At 50.0% G+C, this 17,112-nt stretch overlaps 2 protein-coding genes across 6 annotated transcripts in view; both read right to left on the minus strand.

Moving 5' to 3' along the window:
• The window catches only part of Hoxb3 (homeobox B3), a 55,506-nt gene that overhangs the window by 22,851 nt on the left and 15,543 nt on the right, over positions 1-17,112 (minus strand). For 2 of the 5 annotated variants that reach the window (XM_075990951.1, XM_075990949.1), the window contains exon 2: positions 1,757-1,943. The gene's annotated coding sequence lies outside the window, so the exon portion shown is untranslated. Of the gene's footprint in view, positions 1-1,756; positions 3,577-10,146; positions 10,218-17,112 lie in introns of those variants that run through there. The other 3 variants (XM_075990952.1, XM_075990954.1, XM_075990950.1) reach the window with 3 other exon arrangements.
• Hoxb4 (homeobox B4) lies at positions 3,579-6,579 on the minus strand. The gene is made up of 2 exons (XM_075990964.1): positions 5,921-6,579; positions 3,579-5,114 (listed from the first exon to the last, which is right to left on the minus strand). Exons 1-2 carry the CDS (start codon positions 6,372-6,374, stop codon positions 4,816-4,818), a joined length of 753 nt encoding a protein of 250 aa, XP_075847079.1. The 5' UTR covers positions 6,375-6,579; the 3' UTR covers positions 3,579-4,815.

A 17,112-nucleotide genomic window follows, 5' to 3' on the forward strand; every position in this document is an offset into this window, starting at 1 on the left:
GTGGGTCGTGAATGTGGAAGATGAAGCAGTGATTAGAGAGGGGTCTGGGATCTAGCTTCCCCCCTTAGCAAATCTTCCATCTGTCTCTTAACTTGAAAAGTTTCTGCAAACTTTGGTTAGCACAGCGAAATGGGTCCTGGAAGAGGTCAACCTGCAACAGCCCTCCTTCCATTTCTTTCTCCTCCAGTTGCTAAGGGTTGCTAAGGTATCCAAGAATTTAGAAATGGAAGTTTGGAGCACAGGAGATAAAGGTGATTATAAAACAAAGGAACTTCAGTAAATGGGTTGAGACTGTAGATTTTGAGTGAGAGAGAGAGAGAGAGAGAGAGAGAGAGAGAGAGAGAGAGAGAGTTAGTTCACGGCCTGGGAAGTAAGGCCCCAGGAGAGGATATTCCTCTCTCCCCAGCTCAGGAGAGCTGATGGTCTACAGTCCCACAGACAAAGTCTGTCTAACCTCGGCTATCCTTTAGTAACTCTTCCTTCAGGTTGCTTTAGGCAAAGCTAAAAAGGAGAAGTGCCAGTGGCCGAGGGGCAGGAGAGGAGGCTGAAGCCCAACCTAGGGAAGGGCTTCAAAGAGACAGAGGAGCACCCTACACCCTACTCGTCTCTCATAGGACTTCTGGGCTAACTTAAAAACAAAACAAAACAAACAAACCAGCAACAGAAAGACACACTTTCCTTCCCAATCCACAACAACAGAAAAATGATCCAGAAATTCTGAGATTTAGGTACAATTAGGGGGGTGGAGAAACTGGAACCCCTCCCTGAAGAGGTGTGACTTTCCCTCTGGGGCAGGAAGCAAGAGCTAGCACAATGTCCAGTCTCAGAGAGGTCAAGGGGCTTCCGAGGTCATTTTGTGGTTCTAATACCAAGCTAATCGCCTAGAAAACGTGGCCTCTCCATGAACTCTCTATCCTGCCAACCTCCCGCCTCCAAACGCCAAGTGAGGCCTCAGGGAAAAGGGGCCAGCACATTCAGGTCTGAGGCCAGTCCACTGATGCCTCAGCCTGAGAAGTAAGGCCCCAGGAGAAAGAACAGAGCCCCCAAACCCAGAAGCGAAAAGAAAGGGAACTGAACACTGAGGCTCCAGGAGGCCTGGAGTTGGGGGGTGGGGGGGAGTGGGGAGGTTGGGGGAAGGACAAAAGAGAATTTCTCTGTCAGAGCACCTGGCCCTGAGCAGTTTCTCCTTTTCAGAGAGTAGAAGATTTGTCTAGAATCCCAAGCTAGACACCAGAAGAAAACCCAACTGCATTCACTTCTACCGGCTCCAAGGCTGGATTCTATTTTTCCAGGAGGCTGCTGAGACGACATGTCACTGGTAAACAGTATAGACGATCAGAGTCCCAGGAATACACTGAGTGTGTACCTTTCTAGACACAGGCTGGCACACGCACATACAGGCTCTCCCCCAAGCCCGCCTGCATTTTTCAAAAACCAGAAAGCACTTCTGAAAAGTCTCTCCAACAGCTTTCTTCCCTGGTGTTTTTCAGGGCCCTGACACTTCTGTCCCGACCAGTTCAAACACTCTCCAGGTGTCCAGGCCTCTCTCCTTCTCCGTCTCTGTCTCCCCAGCTCTTCCAAACATCAGTCATCATAAACTCCAGCAAATCTGCCCAAGCGGCCACCATAAAAACCCCACAAAGATAGTCGAAAAAGAAAAAGGACGAGTTGAGATTTTTTTCCTTTTACTTGTAAAAGACAGCCCATAAAATGATTTGAAAGGAAAAAAAAGTCACCCAAGCCAGGGCTTTGTTACCTTCTGTACCTCTTGCCTGCTCTCGCCTGAGCGCCAGAGCTCCGCTGCTCCCATTCATGACGAAAGGCTTCTTCCAAACTGAGAGAAAAAAGTTTTCAACTTTATGGTTCCAAAATTTTTCCCCCTTGCAGATCTGGGAGAGGCGGCTAAGACTTTTTTCCCTCAACAGCCGGTCTGCGGAGATTTGCTGTTGAATAATAACAAAGGAGAGAGGATACGTATTTAAAGAAAAGAAGTGATTAATGGTTGTCTGTATAATTCTCACATTTTTCTTAGCTCTTGTCTGCACAGAATGGCTGTGAACTTTAAGCACCATAGAAATCTTCGTCGTCGTCTTCTTCTTCTTTTCTTTCTTTTTTTCTTTTAAGATTCTATTCATACCTTCTAAGGAGCAGCTTTGATTTGATTCTTTAGAGACATTCCTAGGGGGAGACCTTATGGTTTTTAAGAACTGTTTTCCCCCCTCAACTAAGGGCTGTCTTATTGCCTCAAAACTAAAACATCACACCACACACCGGGAACAAGACTAAGCTACTTATCCTCCTCCAGGTCTACAGACAACCCTCCCTCCCTTCCTTCCTCCTTCCTTCCTCCTTCCTTCCTCCTTCCTTTCTTTCTTAATTTCTTTTTTTAAAAAAAAACTAATCTCTTGGTTGCATTTTAATGGGCAATTCTACTGCCCTGGGGACACTGGCCCAATGGGTTCTCTGGCCTTCCTCAGACTCCCGCTACCCTTACAGGCTAAACAAAGAAATGCAAAATAAACAACAGTCAAACATGAGGATGGTGTTGGCTCTTTATTTTCTGGAAAGAAATGGGACCAAAGGGGGAAAAAAGGCCAAAAACAAAAACCAAAACGACTTTTAATATATTCTCTGTGGAGCCTGGAACTTCTTAGCGAAAAATGTGGCTGCACCCTAGGCCTTTACTGCACCACGGACCCCAAGGCTAGAGTCCAGACCTTCGTTCGAACTTCTTGCCTGTACTGCACGGAAGTGACCCAAACCTGACAGAGGTTTGTGAGAATCACCTGGACCCCTTCCCCTCCCCCACTCCATTCTAGGGGTAATTGGGATCTCAGATACAGACAGCTATTTGGTCCCCAGCCTTACTTTCGATACTTTCTATGAGAAAGAAAATGAAAATTAATACAGGAGCAGGGCTTCACAAAAGAGGCCATTTGTCTTCTTGATTATCTATTTGCTTGTCAGAGTTTGAGCTATGGCACCGGCTAGTTCCTTTGTAATATAAAAATACTCTGAAAACCTGCAAACACCCAGAAACATCTGTGCAAAAAATTAGACTCATTAAAGTCTTAAACACCTCAGAGGAAAGCGGTACCTTCTTATGCAGGAAGGAAAGAGGCCGGCCTCGTGGAGTTCTCCCTCGAACTTTAATAACCAAAGAGCTGTCTGTCTAGAAGGAGACAGCTTAACTGCATTTTATTTGCTTATGACAAATAAATCACGGTATGAAAGACTTTGCTCTCCTTAAGCCTCTGGTGTCTTACAATGAAACACACACTCCCATTGGGGGCTGGGATCAGCCCTCCCAGTCCTTGCGATCCATTTTTGGACTGGAGGGTAAACCATTTTTTTTAAGCCTCAAACAAAATCTATCCACTCCAAAGGGAAAACAAACCAGTTACCACGATTTGGAAGCCTCTGAGGTAGAAATTCCCATTGGAGCCTCCAAAGCAAAACCAAAAACAAAAAACCCCACCTCATTGTGAGGCCAAATCCACAAGGGAGGGTGCTTAGCGTATACACAGGGCGGCACTTGTTCCTATCTTTAACGTCAACATTCCAACAAAAACACGATGTGACGGTCACAAGAAACCAAACATTTATTTCTGATGTCACTCTGTACAGGACACAAAATTTCACACCAAGGGAAGGTTCTAGTAGGCTCAGGCAGCCCCGGAGGTAGGAAGGGGCCTGGTTTGGAATGTAGGGAAGAGAACAAGGAAGAAGACATACATGACATAAAATAATAATAATATTAGCATTAATAATAATAATAATAAACGATGTAACAGTGATAACAACGGGAGAAGGCTCTGCAACATTGTCCTTCCAGAGTTAGGAGGGCCACAGCATTTTATTTCCTAATTTCACATTCATTTGTGGTCTAAGAAAAGGCCTCTGCTGAAGAACTGTGGATTGACCAGGAGACATTCCCAGCTCCCAGAACTCAGCTGCCCCTCACCCTGCCGGGCCTGAACAGGACCTTCTAGTAGAAGGCCCTCCTGGGTGTCTCAATCTCTTTATATATATATATATATATATTTCTTGGGTTCAGATTCCGGAACCCACGTTGTGAAGACCGCCCCTCGCTTCCCTTCTGTTCCCCCTTCTAAACCTATGGTGGAAGGGGGTGAGCAGTCATCCCCCACCCACCCACCCAAGGTGGGCACCGACAGGGAGAGAAGTTGTGTGTGTGTTTGTTACCGTGGCCAAAACACTGTGCTATCTGGCAGTCAGAGGGTGCATTCGCTGCGTGTCAGGAGTAAGGGACAAAGAAAGACAATCCAGGCTGCGGTCCAGCAGCGGCAGCAGCAGAGGCGGCAGCAGCGGCCGAGCCCGGCCTCATTTGTTAGCGAGTGTCGAGGTAATGGTCGCCACCGAGGCTCGTCCTCTCCTCGGCAGAGTAAACAAGACAGATGGGCCCAGGCCTGGCATGATTAAAGATGAAACGTGGATCCATCTTCACCAAAGCTGAAAACCAGGCGCAGCAGCCTTCTCCATTTCTCTTTCTGTCTTTTCCTTTCTTCCTTCTTCTTTTCTTTCTTTTCTTTTCTTTCTTTTTTTTTTAAGGAAGAAAGCAAGAGACTTGAATCTTGCTTCCGGAGGTCTTCACCCGGCTCCCTATTGTCGTTTCTATAAATAAGGCTTCCCTACCCCCCTTCTCTGTATTTATTCCTTATAGATAAAGTGGGAGTAGAGTAGATAGGGTTTTTTGTGGGCGAAGCCTGGGGACCCTCCCATAACCCCGAATCCCCCTTCGGTGCTCAAGCCCACCCCCGCCCCCCAGGTTCGAGCTCCTGCTTGGGGAGGGCACTAGAGCGCGGGAGGACCTCCATTGGGCCGGCCAGGGGGTCCTCCGGCTGTGCCCGAGGTGCCACCCGAGCGGATCTTGGTGTTGGGCAACTTGTGATCTTTTTTCCACTTCATGCGCCGATTCTGGAACCAGATCTTGATCTGGCGCTCCGACAGGCAAAGCGCGTGGGCGATCTCCACCCTCCGGCGCCGCGTCAGGTAGCGATTGTAGTGAAATTCCTTCTCCAGTTCGAGGACTTGCTGGCGAGTGTAGGCGGTCCGAGAGCGCTTGGGCTCCCCGCCGGAGTAATTGGGGTTTACTGGACACACACAGAGAGGGAGAAAGAGAAAGTTTTATTACCCCCGAAAGGGAGGAGGGAAAGCCCTTTCTTCCAGCTAACTTCAAGCCTCCAGGTCCTACCACCTCATCTTGAAGGGAGGGGGTCGGAAAAGGAAGACAGAAGTCGGGACGTAAGGAAAAGAAAAACCTCAAACTTTTGAAAGGCTAAGCTGTCGTCCTTGTTGCCTGGGGGAGGGGACACTGTGAGGAATCTTGGAAAGATTTCATCTCTCACTATTTGGCCTGAGGACCCCGGGTGGGAGAATGAAGGGTGGAAGAGGGAGGGGTGTTGCCCTAGACCTTCCCTGGGTTTAGACCCCACCCTCACTGCTCAGATTCCAAACAGTGCCTTCTCCCCAGTAAAAACTTTTGCCCACTTCTCCAGCCAAGGAACCAGCCTGGAAGAAAGGGAAAAAAGAAATACTGGAAGTTGATTCAACTCTCTGCTTAAGTACGGATTACTACCTCCTCCTCCTTTCTCCTCCCCTCCTCCCACACCCCTCCCCAACTTCCAACTTCACTGGGACTGCACATCCCTGGCGGAAAAAGTCGCTGGGAGAATGGAAAAAGAGGATGACTTCAAAGGCGCAGGGCCCACCAGGCCATAAAAATTTATGGGCGATGTAATTATGTGGCTCTGAAAACAGGAGACCGTAAATCTCTGGCAATGGCGAGTTTATAGCGGGGGACAATTGGCTTCCCCCAGCTCCCTCCCCCACATGCCTCGGAGGTCCCTTCGCTGTAAAGCGCCGGGGGTGGGAGGGGAAGGGATGCCCACGCACTCACCCGTGCTCACGTGAACTTTGCGCATCCAGGGGTAGACGACGGGTTCTTTGCACGCGGAGTGGGACGGGCTGGGATGCAGGGGGTTCTGGGCGCAGGGAGGCGGCGGGGGGCTGCTGCTGACCGCCTCGCAGCGCTGCCCGGGCTCCGGGAGGAGGGCCCCGGCTGGTGGCTGCACGGGAGCCCGAGGGGACAGCCCGGGTGGTGGCGGGGGCGGCGGGGGCGGCGGAGGCGGCGGGGGCCCGGGGTCTCGGCAGGCCGCGTAGCGCTGCACGGTGCAGGGCGCACGGCGCCCGAAGGCCGCCTCGGGCTGGAAGCCGCTCTCTCGCCTCTGGCTGCCGGCGTAGTACCCCGGCGAGTGGTCGCTGGGTAGGTAATCGCTCTGTGAATACTCCTCGCACGGAGGAAACTTGGGGTCGACATAGTTTGAGTTGATCAAAAAGGAACTCATAGCCATTAATTTCTGGGAATTGCCCACAAAATATACTAAAATTTATTCCGACCCCTGACTCGTTTTCCTGTTTCCGAAAGCCCTCCTACTTACTGTCAAGTGAACAAAGTTAGGGGCCCACGTGATCCTCCGAGCCAATGGCCACCCGGCCTGCGATTCCCGGATAAGGAAATCTGCTCACCCGGACCCTACTCCAGCCAAAGAGGTTTATTTCCCCTTCTCTCCCCCTCCCCACCCACCCAACACCAGGATTTACATAGGCTCCTGCGGGGCGACCCCCTCCTCGCCTGGCTTTCTCCGCAGTGGAGAGCGGCGAAGAGCTAGGAAGGAGTGAGCAGGTTAAGACTGGAGAGCTTGTTTTTGGGGGGCTGGGAAAAGCACAATCTCTGCATTCCCTCAGAAGTTGGGGTTCCGGGTGTATCCCCCTGCCCTACCTCACCTCTGCCACCCGTTCTCTTCCTTCCATAGGGCCCCATCTTCTCCCCAGGGTGAGTGGGAGCTCACGCACCGGGTGTCTGTGTGAGGTTAAGTGACTGGCGGGCCAGGGGGCTCCTTCTTGAAAGGGGCACCCACTAGGTTTGAGGGGCGCTATGCTTGGGGCTTCTCCCTGCAGCCAGTTGGGGAGGGGTAGGAGGTGAGTGAGGAGGCGTCGGGAGCTAGAGGGCGGGTGCGCGGAGGGACTTGTCAGAGATGAATGGAACCGCGGGCGGATCGATAGGAAATTCACGCACTAATTCGGGGAGACTTCGCCTTCCAAATCGCATTTAGCTGCACTATTAGCTTCTCTGTGTCTGTCAGTCTGTCCTCTCCTCCTAACCACTCCCTCCCTTTGACCCACAAGGCCCAAACTCGGAGAAACGACTTGACTTCCCGCACTAAAGATAGAAGCTGGAATAAAACAAAACCTGCAAGTTTCGAAAACAAATGGAGCAGTAATTTGCTAATTCCAGATTCATCGAAGCAATGCTAACCGTGGCGTCAAGAGTTCTTATTGCCGCTAAAGCTGCCACCTCTGCCTGTGTGATCAAGAGAAATTTCACATCCTTATGATCTAAGGAAAGGAGTCCTAGCGGTGACACCCCCACCAAGGAAGGACACACGCACTAGAACACCCATGGCAACCTCATATTTTTCAGGGCGCCATGTCCTGAACCTAATGAAATAGCGACCTCCGCATCCGTTTGAAAAGCAAATTTCCTTTGCCTTTGCACACTGCTTCCACACGAATTCCAATAAAGCACCCTAGACCCATAACAGAAAAGAACTAGGTTTGGACTTAAGGATAATTTTTTTAAAGCCAGCAACATTAAAAACCTCTTAAGTGAACAAGGATCCAGGCAGGCAAGGGTGACGCCTCAGGTAGAAGAGATTTCTCCTAACTAGTTGAGAGTGGAAAAGAAAGAAAAGGAAGAAGTCTTCTTGAAGCCAGTCACTGGATTGTCCTCATTTAGAAAGTAATCTATTTTTTCTTCTGGAAAAAAAATGAACGGAGTGTTTATGTCAACTACATATTCCCCTAGATACGAATTTGTGACCACAAAATTCCTTACACAAATTCGGATCTACAGGGTATATACAGAAGACAGACAGGTCTTCTCGGCCCAGGAAATTTCCAGTTCTCTTACTTTCGGTGCGTTCTTCTTTTGGGGTGTAGTTTGAATGCTTTCACTTTATTTCGTTTTGTTTTTAATTTTGAGTTCTGGGAGCAGAAAAAGACACTGTGGGTCCATTCTTAGGATTACAATATTTTCAACTCTGCTAGAAAAAGAATCAAAAATAAAAGCAGCCGTTGGGCAAAGGGACTCGAACCTCGTGGCTGCCGCGCGACTTTCGGTGGCGCATGAATTATGAGATGTAAACATTAGCTAAGTACAAAAGGAGGAAGGGTCATCCTGAGGCTGCCTCGAAGTCAGAATCAGGCCTTTCTGGGTGCCCTCAGTCCCTCCCCTCCCCCTATGACTTTTTTTTTTTATAAAGAAAAAAACAAAACCTCAAATCGGCTCCTCCCTTGCCCCAAGTCTTTACTTTGTGATCAAACGCATATCTAGATATTTTCCAAAGCAAAGGGAGGGGAGAAAGGCGACTGGGTGTGAAGGGGGCATAATAAAAGTCCTTTTGGAAAAACTGAATGGTAAAAAGAGGGAGAAACAGCTGTGAAGAAAAATGCTGGGAGACCAAGCAGATGGGGACTCCCGGATATTTAATGACGGGCAATTCCGTTTACAACCTGAGAAAAAGATCAAAGGCGCTTCATTTCCGAATGAAGAGCAATGAGGAACCATAAAAGTTGCAGCCAGATGATGCGCAGACCCCTCCCAGCCTCCCATATCCCTCCTACCTCCTGGGGACTGGGATGAAGGGACAGTCCTGTAGAGGTGTGGGGAGGACCTCCTTTATGCACTTCTTAGCCCCAGGCAGAGATTCTCTGTCTAGAGGCACACTAACTGGGCCCATCCACCTGCTTGGGTTGCTGGCAATGGGGCCAAAATGGGATTCTGGCGTTTGAGAATGAACATCCCAGTAACTGTTGGTTTAGTAAACTGGAAAAATGAGAAATTGAGCTAGAAGGGACTGAAGCTTAAACCCTGAGAGCTGTGACCAGGTGAGGGCCACTGAGGCAGGGAGAAACTTCCTTACCACCCAGCTTCCTAGGTTTAAGCAATACACTTTTGTCCTTACTGAGTGGATTAGAACACTGTCAATTTCACGAATGCACACAGATCAGCCAAAACAACTGTCTAACTCACCCACACAGAAACCAGGAACTGGGTAGGAGAGATCCCACCTGCAGGCAAATGGGTCCAGAGACCTCTGTTTCTGTTATTTGTTTTGTTTTTAACCTACTACATCTAGGCATTGCAATAGTGGCCTCTGGGTTTGGCTTCTAACCCAAATACCCTCCTAGCTAGCTAGACCAGACTCATATATAACTAGAGAGAAAAAATATATTGTAGAGACAGGGTTCCATTTGGTCATCCATAGACAAAGTGTATTGCTTTGATTCCCCCACCAGCTCCCTAGCATCAAGCAAGAACCAAGTCTTCTCAAAGAGCATTTAGGGGTTCGACCACCCACTCCAACTGCCCAGGCCCTTCCCCTACCCCCGTACCTCCCTCTCTTTTATATTGATCTAATCCATCTGCGACTTGGGATAGCATCGAGGCTGGTTTCTTCCTGATCCACACCTAACAAGAGATGTGGCCCAGGTGTCCTGAGCACCAAGAGTGAGAGGAATGGGGGTAAAGAGACTCCCTGGTCAGTGAAATTTTCGCTTCTGAGAACTGGAGAGCCACCACCTGCCCTCCTACCAACCCCCCCCTCCACACTCCATCTCTGTGTAGACGCTAGGGGCTAAAGACAGGATTTATCAGCAACCCCCAGGACAGAGCTCACTACAGCTTGAGCCAGCCTCACCTTTCTACGCCCGGAATACCAACAACAATAAGCCTAACAATAAAAATACACAGAGCCAGGGGCGTGTGCACCTTCTGTACCACCTCTCTAGAGTTTCCAGGTTCTTTGAAGACCACTTGACTGCCTTCCCCTGGCAGCCACAGGTTGCTACTGTGACCTCTCGCTGCCCAGCCCACCCCGCCTCCGCCATCACAGGCATGCCCCGGCCCAGCAAAAAAGCATCCACCTTTTATGGGCGAGTTGGAAGTGAAGCAGAGAGGAAAGAAACCCCAGCAGAGGGCCAACATGACGCTAGTCCCCAGCGGGCCCGAGCACCCCAAGCGCACTGAACGGAGCAAGGGACTGAGCCGGCAAGAGTACTCACCCAGCCGCTCGCCGCCTACTCCCGGCTGACCCGCCGTGGGCCCGCTGAGCAACAGCTGAGCTCGCTCCTGTCCACTATTGTGTGTCCGGAAAACCGAACCGCGGCTGCGGGCAAAGGAACCACAGGCCCCCTAGGAGGCCGGAAAAAGATTTTTTTTTGGTGTGTTTTTGTTTTTGAAGCGCAAGTTTTCGTATTAATCTCATACTTTGGCAGTCTTTGTTAAACGGTTAGGCGCATCACGAGGCTCTCGAACATTTTAATAATTTTTAGACGCCGTGACCTGCGGTTCACCCCTCTCCGGGCCTCCCCCCACGAGCAGGCAGTTACTATAATATGCTCACGCAGTTCGCTCGGTCATATTGAATTTTGCGCAGGTCATTACTTGGGAGAAAAATGACAGAGCAGGAATTTGATTCAGCTTGCCCTCTCCAGCTCGACTTTTCTCTCCCCCCCCAACCCCACCCCAAAAAAGTCTCCATTGGAATACAATTCAGGCGGCCCCGCCCCCGCTTTGATTTTTCAATCATTCCTATATTTTTGTCAACTCCGGCTCCCAGGGCTAAGAGCAAAAGCCTGTGGTCCCGTGGAGGGAATCCTTCTGAGGCCTGAGCAACTAACTAATTATGCTGGCACTGGCACCTGAAGGGCAAGAAGTATGTCACTGGGCATCTGAACCCTAGAAAACCAGCCTGACACAAGGGTTTCCTTCCTTGGGCTCTTTTCCTAAATGCCTGCACCCTCAGGGCCTGCATCGACCGAGACCCTGCTACCCTCTTCAACCATTTTACTTGTGGCCCCAAATGCCAGATACATGGCCATTTCTGCCGAAACTTTAGAGGCCCCAGAATTCCAGAAATGACTTTTCTACCTCTCTGGAATAGAGTTTGATCCACAGCAGATCCCATTGAGGAAGAGGAAACTCAGAGAAGGACCAGGCTGCACTGGTCAAAAGCAGGGAACTTGAGGACCTGGTTTTCAGAGGTTTTAATAGTCCCTGAAAACAAAACACCCCCCCTTCATTTTTTTAAGAATATAGTTCTCATTTATTCAGCAGCTCTTGGCCCTTCCTCCATCACCATCAGAAAGACCTGGGTTTTAAAATCTAGTGGAATGTCTACAATGTGTCCTTCCTCTTCTCTGCCCCCCCCCCAGTAGACTGGCTGATGTAGTCTAGACAACTCCCCTTCCACCCAGTTAAGTTAGGCCAAACCTAGTGTGAGCGGGGCAGAGTGGTATCCTCTAGAAAGGATAGGTTAGGGCAAGGCAGCCAGTTTGGTCTGGGATAGCAGAAGTCACTTTTCCCTTCCTGCAGTCTTTTTAGCCTGGGACCTTGGACCACTCCAGTCTATTCCAGAGTTCTAAATTTGTCAACATTTTCTTCTGAGACGTAGGCAAATGAGACAAAGAGGGAACCAAAAGAAATAGATTCTCCTCTTGAAGCCCTGACCTTGGCTCCTCAGGACCCAATAACCCCCCTCTGGACACCCCCAGTGATTTCACTTGAGGAGTAAATAGAAATGATTCCATACACCCTTTGGTTGGGAGGGGGAAACTGGGGTTAAATTGCCTTAAAATTTACTGTTTTTTATTCTTTGGCTTTATTTCAAAATATTTTACGAAAGCTCCCAGCCTATGCCCATTGTAGGACAAACACCCACAGTGCACCTCCTATAGCGAATGCTTAGAAGAGACTGTGATGACATCTCATAATGTAACAGTCATTTCAGGATCCAAAATAGGCATATGCCTTAGTGTAATAATCACGGTCTCTAGGAAGCCTTTCACTTATGAGCTAAGCTTAATGCATAGACCGGGGGTTCATTTCAGGTCGCCTGCTTCAACTCCCGCTACAAAGATCTCCAAGAGATCATTAAGTATTTTTCCATCACACTTGCCCTCCCTCTTCCAAAGAGGGAGAGAGTGGATCTGGATGAACCTCCAAATGGAGGCTGGGGAGAGAAGGAGCGAACTGCTTTTCACTGTCCTACTTCTTAAACACGACATGTAAAGAGGATTAGGAATTTTTAAAAAAATCCCTAGTACTGGCCCAAAGCCTTAAAGTCCAGTACCTGGAACTATTCTAGGAACTAGGGGTCTGGGAAGACAGGGCTACCTCCCCCAGAGGCGGAGGGGCACGCAGTTGGTCCCTTTAGGGCAAGCAGGGTGGAGCTGCTGCTAGCGAGAAGCAAGACTTCACCTTGGAAGCCTTCTTTTGGCCCTGCCAAACGTCCTGCAAGGACGTGTGGGTAATTGGATTTTTTAAATGTGTGCGGCTGGGTAGGTTTTAATTAAATTTTATATGGTGACTCAAAGGTTATCTTTGGGAGAGAAAATTGCGTGGAGGATTCGCCACGCCCCGGAGCGCTGTCTTTTGTGCGGCTCTCCACCAGCGGCAGCACAGCTTTAGCAGAATAGTTTCCTCCTTCCTCAGTTTCCCCTCCCCCAGATATCTGCCTTTCCCCTATCCCACTTCTGCTTCCTCCATCCCTTACATCTCCCAGCTCCCTTGTCTTCCTTACCTCCAGCATCCCATGCTCTCTCTTCTCTCTTCACACATACAACCCCCTCCCCCTCTCCCACCCCGCCCCCGCCGCTAGACGCCTGGGCCGCCGGGATCACGCATGCACGTAAACTTTTGACCCTCCAACTTTGCGACCCCTCCGTCAATAACACTGGCCTCACTGCTCAGGGTCTCCTTCTGCTGTGCGGACTGCAGAGACCCAAGAGCAAAACATCTTCCTTGCCCCTCCCCTTTGGCCACCTTGTGTTCCCACCCCACCCCAAGAAAGAACCTTAGACTTGGGGAATAGAAGTTCTAGATTATTAAATAACTCCCCCCGGGGGGGTTTGCAGCACTGACCACACTGCCTTCATTTTCATAGGTCTCTTTGGTTGAGATGCCAGCAAGGGCTTTTGACTGCCCACCCACCCTCCTTCGTTCTTGTCTGGAAGAGTGAGGCTGAGGTTGCTGAGTGAAGGGCTATGGGAACCGCAGAATGGGGTGACCTGGAAACGAGTGGTTTCTACGGTGAAGAATGAAAACAGCTTGAAGCAGGACTTCCTTGGAATCGGAGGAGTCTACTGGGCCCTTGGGGGGTGGAAAGAGATCTGGGTTTCAACAAAGCAGACCCGGCGGGGCCCGGGGCCACCTTGAGCGGTCGCCTGCTGGCGTCTCAGAGACCCTAGCCTGGCTGTGAACTTGGTCTAAGGCGGACTCTACTGGCAGATGCGGGAAGTTACAGCCTCTGCCTCCCAGCCGGCGCAGCAGCCCCGCAGTGGACCAGCGCGCTTTCGGTTTCCCATCTGCCCAAATACCACCTCTCAGGTTCCCATCTGTTGCAGGGAAAGGTTTCATTTCTCCTTCCGTGGGGTACTTGGGAGTCGTAAAGCAGGAAGAAGAGAGAGAAGGGAGAAAGAGAAAGGAAGATGGAATATAGAAAGAAAAATAGGTGCATAAACTGACTCTAAATTCCCCAAGAGGCGACCCCCTTGTGCATGCCGTCATTCTCCCTCCACTGGACTTCTAAGTGCTTGGGGCCATGCAGACTGCCCCCTTTCCCACTTAGGGGTAGGAGGAGGTTAGGCAAGCCAGCCTCAGGCCTACGAATTATTCCTCGCTGGATGATTCATTCTATCCCACCGGGATCTGAAGTCATGGGCCCAGCCGCAAGGCCCGCAGTACTGCCTGCAGCCACGTGCACGGCCCCAGTCCTTTAAAAGACAAGAGCATGGCCTGGATGCCTAGGAGCCTTGGCCAAGGACAAGATGCTGCAAGGTGCTTCAGAGGATACATCTTCCTCTCTCAAAGGAAATAAGGAGAGGAGAGACAGGAGGGAGGAACTTAAGGTATAAAGGAAAGGAAAGAAGAGGGTGCCAGAAAAAGTAAAACTCGAGGAGGGGATGCTATGTGGCCGACAGGTTTCCGGATTACCCGGAATTTGATCTTATCTAGGACTTTAAACCCACTACCTCCTCCTCCACCACCACCACCATGACCTCCTCCTCCTCTTCCTCCTATTAGAGCTCCTAACTCAATGAATTCTCCATAAATTTACCTAAAGAACGGAGGAAAAGTCGTCTAAACCTGTAGGCATACCGCCCTGTCCTGCAAAAGCCGCTGAGGTGGTGGTGTGGCTGGCAGCGGGTAATGTATGCGGCACAGGCCTGGAGCCCCGTGTAGGCCGGCGCTGCGCACCCCCCCCACCCCGTCTGCTGACCTCTGCGTGATCCCGGACTCTATGAATTATTGATGAGATATGAGCGTTGATTTCCCCTTTCAGGATGCAATCTCCATTATATTGTTAAAATGGCGATTTAATCGTTGAGAATAGCTTTGGTGGGGTTTTTTCCCCCAACTCATTTGCGCCTCCTTCCTTTTCATTTAACTCTCTTAATTAAATCCTTTAACAGATTTTAATCACTTTTTGGAGGGAAGGGTAGGAGGAAGAGGAAGGCCACAACACCATCACTACCACCAACAACCAATGGGACACCAAAACGACCAAGCAGAACAACCCTGAAAAGCTTCAGGAAGCTTCTACCTTTGGGAAGTTGGAAGGAAGGTGAGGAGGGTTAGTAACTCCTCTAAAAAGATGCCTTTGGGAACCTCTACCAGAGACAGCATCAGAGAACTGGAAAGACAGACCTGAGTGAGGAAGACACATTAGGAGGTGTCTAGTCTACCCCTAGGAGATTTGGGGGTGGGGTGGGAGACCAATTGCAACAACCAAGTCAGGCTTACCCTTGCAGAGAAGTCCAGGGACTTTGAGCTCGGGAGGGTCACAGGATTCTTGTGGGAAGCAACTATCCTATCTTGGCCTCAGGGACACTTAGGGAGAAATGTCCAGTCTCCTTAAAGGGCCCCCATGGCTCCCCTCCCCCTTCCCAAACAGCTCAGTTTCCATGTGGTGTCTGGGTTAATTAATACGGATGTGTAACTGCGCCGCGGCAATCGATAGGCCCTGCTGTGGGCAGATCCCAGCCTCAAAATCCAATTACTCTAAAAACCTCCAAAAAGGAATAAAGTGACCGGTAGTGCCTACTCCTAAAAATGGGGGAGGGGAGAGTCTTATTAGCCCTGTCTTCTCAGGTTGGCCTGCTAGAATCCACTAGAATCCACACAGTGATGATACTTATATTCCAGGAGAGCTGTCCCAGGAAGGGACCGAATTTGAGGATACATGCCGAACCCTCTCTGCCTTTTCCTCTGCTTTGAATCCTTGGCTTCTCTCCCAGCATTCAGATCCCAGGGATAAAAGAACCAGGAAGGGGGAAAAGAAACTGGTTGTTGGCTCTCCCGGTTCTGCCCTCTCACAGCCAGGGAAGGGTTAAGTGTCCCTGCTGCAGTTATGGAGAGGAAGCTGATGAAATATGGGCACTTGGAACTCCAGGCTAGGCCGCTTTCCTGTTTACACTTCTTTATACTTCCTCCCATCCCTGTGGCCACAGAGAAACAAAACAAAACAAACAATCAAATAAAACAAAACAAAATCAAATTGTCCTTCAAGTGGTGGCTCTGCCCCTAGGGTAGACGTTTTGGCAAGAGGGTGCTTGGCTTGGTTTGTCTCTCAGAGATTGAGGCCTAGCCATGTGGGGAGAGGAAACACTGGGAAAGGAGAGAGAAGAGATCTGGAGGCAGTAAAGCAATGTGTCCAGAAAGGAAATGGAGAAGGGGGGGCGGGGAGGGGGAGAGAGGAAGAGGAATGAGGAAAGGGAAGGAAAAGAAGAAAAAAGGAGGAGGAGGAAGAAGAGGAAGGAAGGGAGGCAGAGGCAGCGCAAGTCTGAGGCGAGGACAGTTCTTTGTACCAGCAACCCTTTCATGTTCTTCACGGCCTCTCTCCCCAACTTGCCCTGGCGGCAGTTCAGAGAACAGTTACCCCAGAAAGCCAAGCTGGGGGATGAGGAAGTCCACTGGGATTTTCTTCCCCCTCTGAGATCTGCTTAGAGTCATAGGAGACCATCCAAGGGGGCTACTTCTGAGGGAAAACCAGGCACTCGTGCCTGGGAACACCTCTTCGCCATTCTGAAAGATTGATCTAAATATGCCCCATAGATGTCTCAAGGCTGTCGGCCTCGAACCTTCTATCAGAGTTTGCAAAACTGACATGCAAAGTGGAGGGAGAATGCTTGTCAGGGACAAACCTGAGGACCTAGAGTCTCAGGACCCTAAGAAGGAATACAGAAAGCCAGATAGAGTGAGGTCAGAAGAAACCAGGAAAAAGGATTCTCTCAGAATCCCCAGGTTAGAGTCTGCTACCCTTGCCTGTCTCCTTTATGCTCCTTTCAGCTGCTTTGAAGCCGGCAGAAGCCAACCCTCCAAAGTGTATTCATATTTTAACTGCTGCTGGCTTCCTTTGATCCTTTGGGAGTGGTAAAGAGTGTCCTTTACAAGGGGTGTAAATGCCCATCCTTCTTAGGGAGATGCCTGGGTGAGGATCCCAAGCCCTTGGTCTCTTTCCTCTGTTCTTAGAGCTCATTGAGGGTCTCCTATCGGTTGGGTGTAGGCAAGGAAGGGTGAGCTCGAAAAAACAGAGAAGAGTAAAGGGCAGAGCAAGAAGAGGGGAGCACTGGTAACCCTTTCATGGGAAGCAGGGAAGCCCTGTGGCCCTTCTTTGTCAGGGATTAGAAGCCCCTCAAAATGCCAAATCCTATCTGAGGAATTATCCACCAGAGTTGGTGAGTCCAGAAACAGTGAGCTTGCCCGAAGCAGGAGCACCAGAGGCAATGGCTCCAGAGGTCTTAGTTAAGAGGGTGGGGAGACACATCCATTTGATCGGTAAGAGGATTCTAGCTTTTAGAAAGGTGACTTTTCCTTAGAAAACAAGGCTCCCATGGAGGGGAGCAAATTTGGAAACACTTCTGGATGCGGTGCTACAAAACAAAGAGACCATTCAGAGTCCAGAGGGGAATGAAGAGGAAAGAGAAAAGACAGCACCTTGGTCTCTTTGGGGACCTATGTTCCTGGGC

The sequence above is a fragment of the Microtus pennsylvanicus genome, chromosome 11, assembly GCF_037038515.1.
Source record: "Microtus pennsylvanicus isolate mMicPen1 chromosome 11, mMicPen1.hap1, whole genome shotgun sequence".
NCBI lineage: Eukaryota > Metazoa > Chordata > Mammalia > Rodentia > Cricetidae > Microtus > Microtus pennsylvanicus.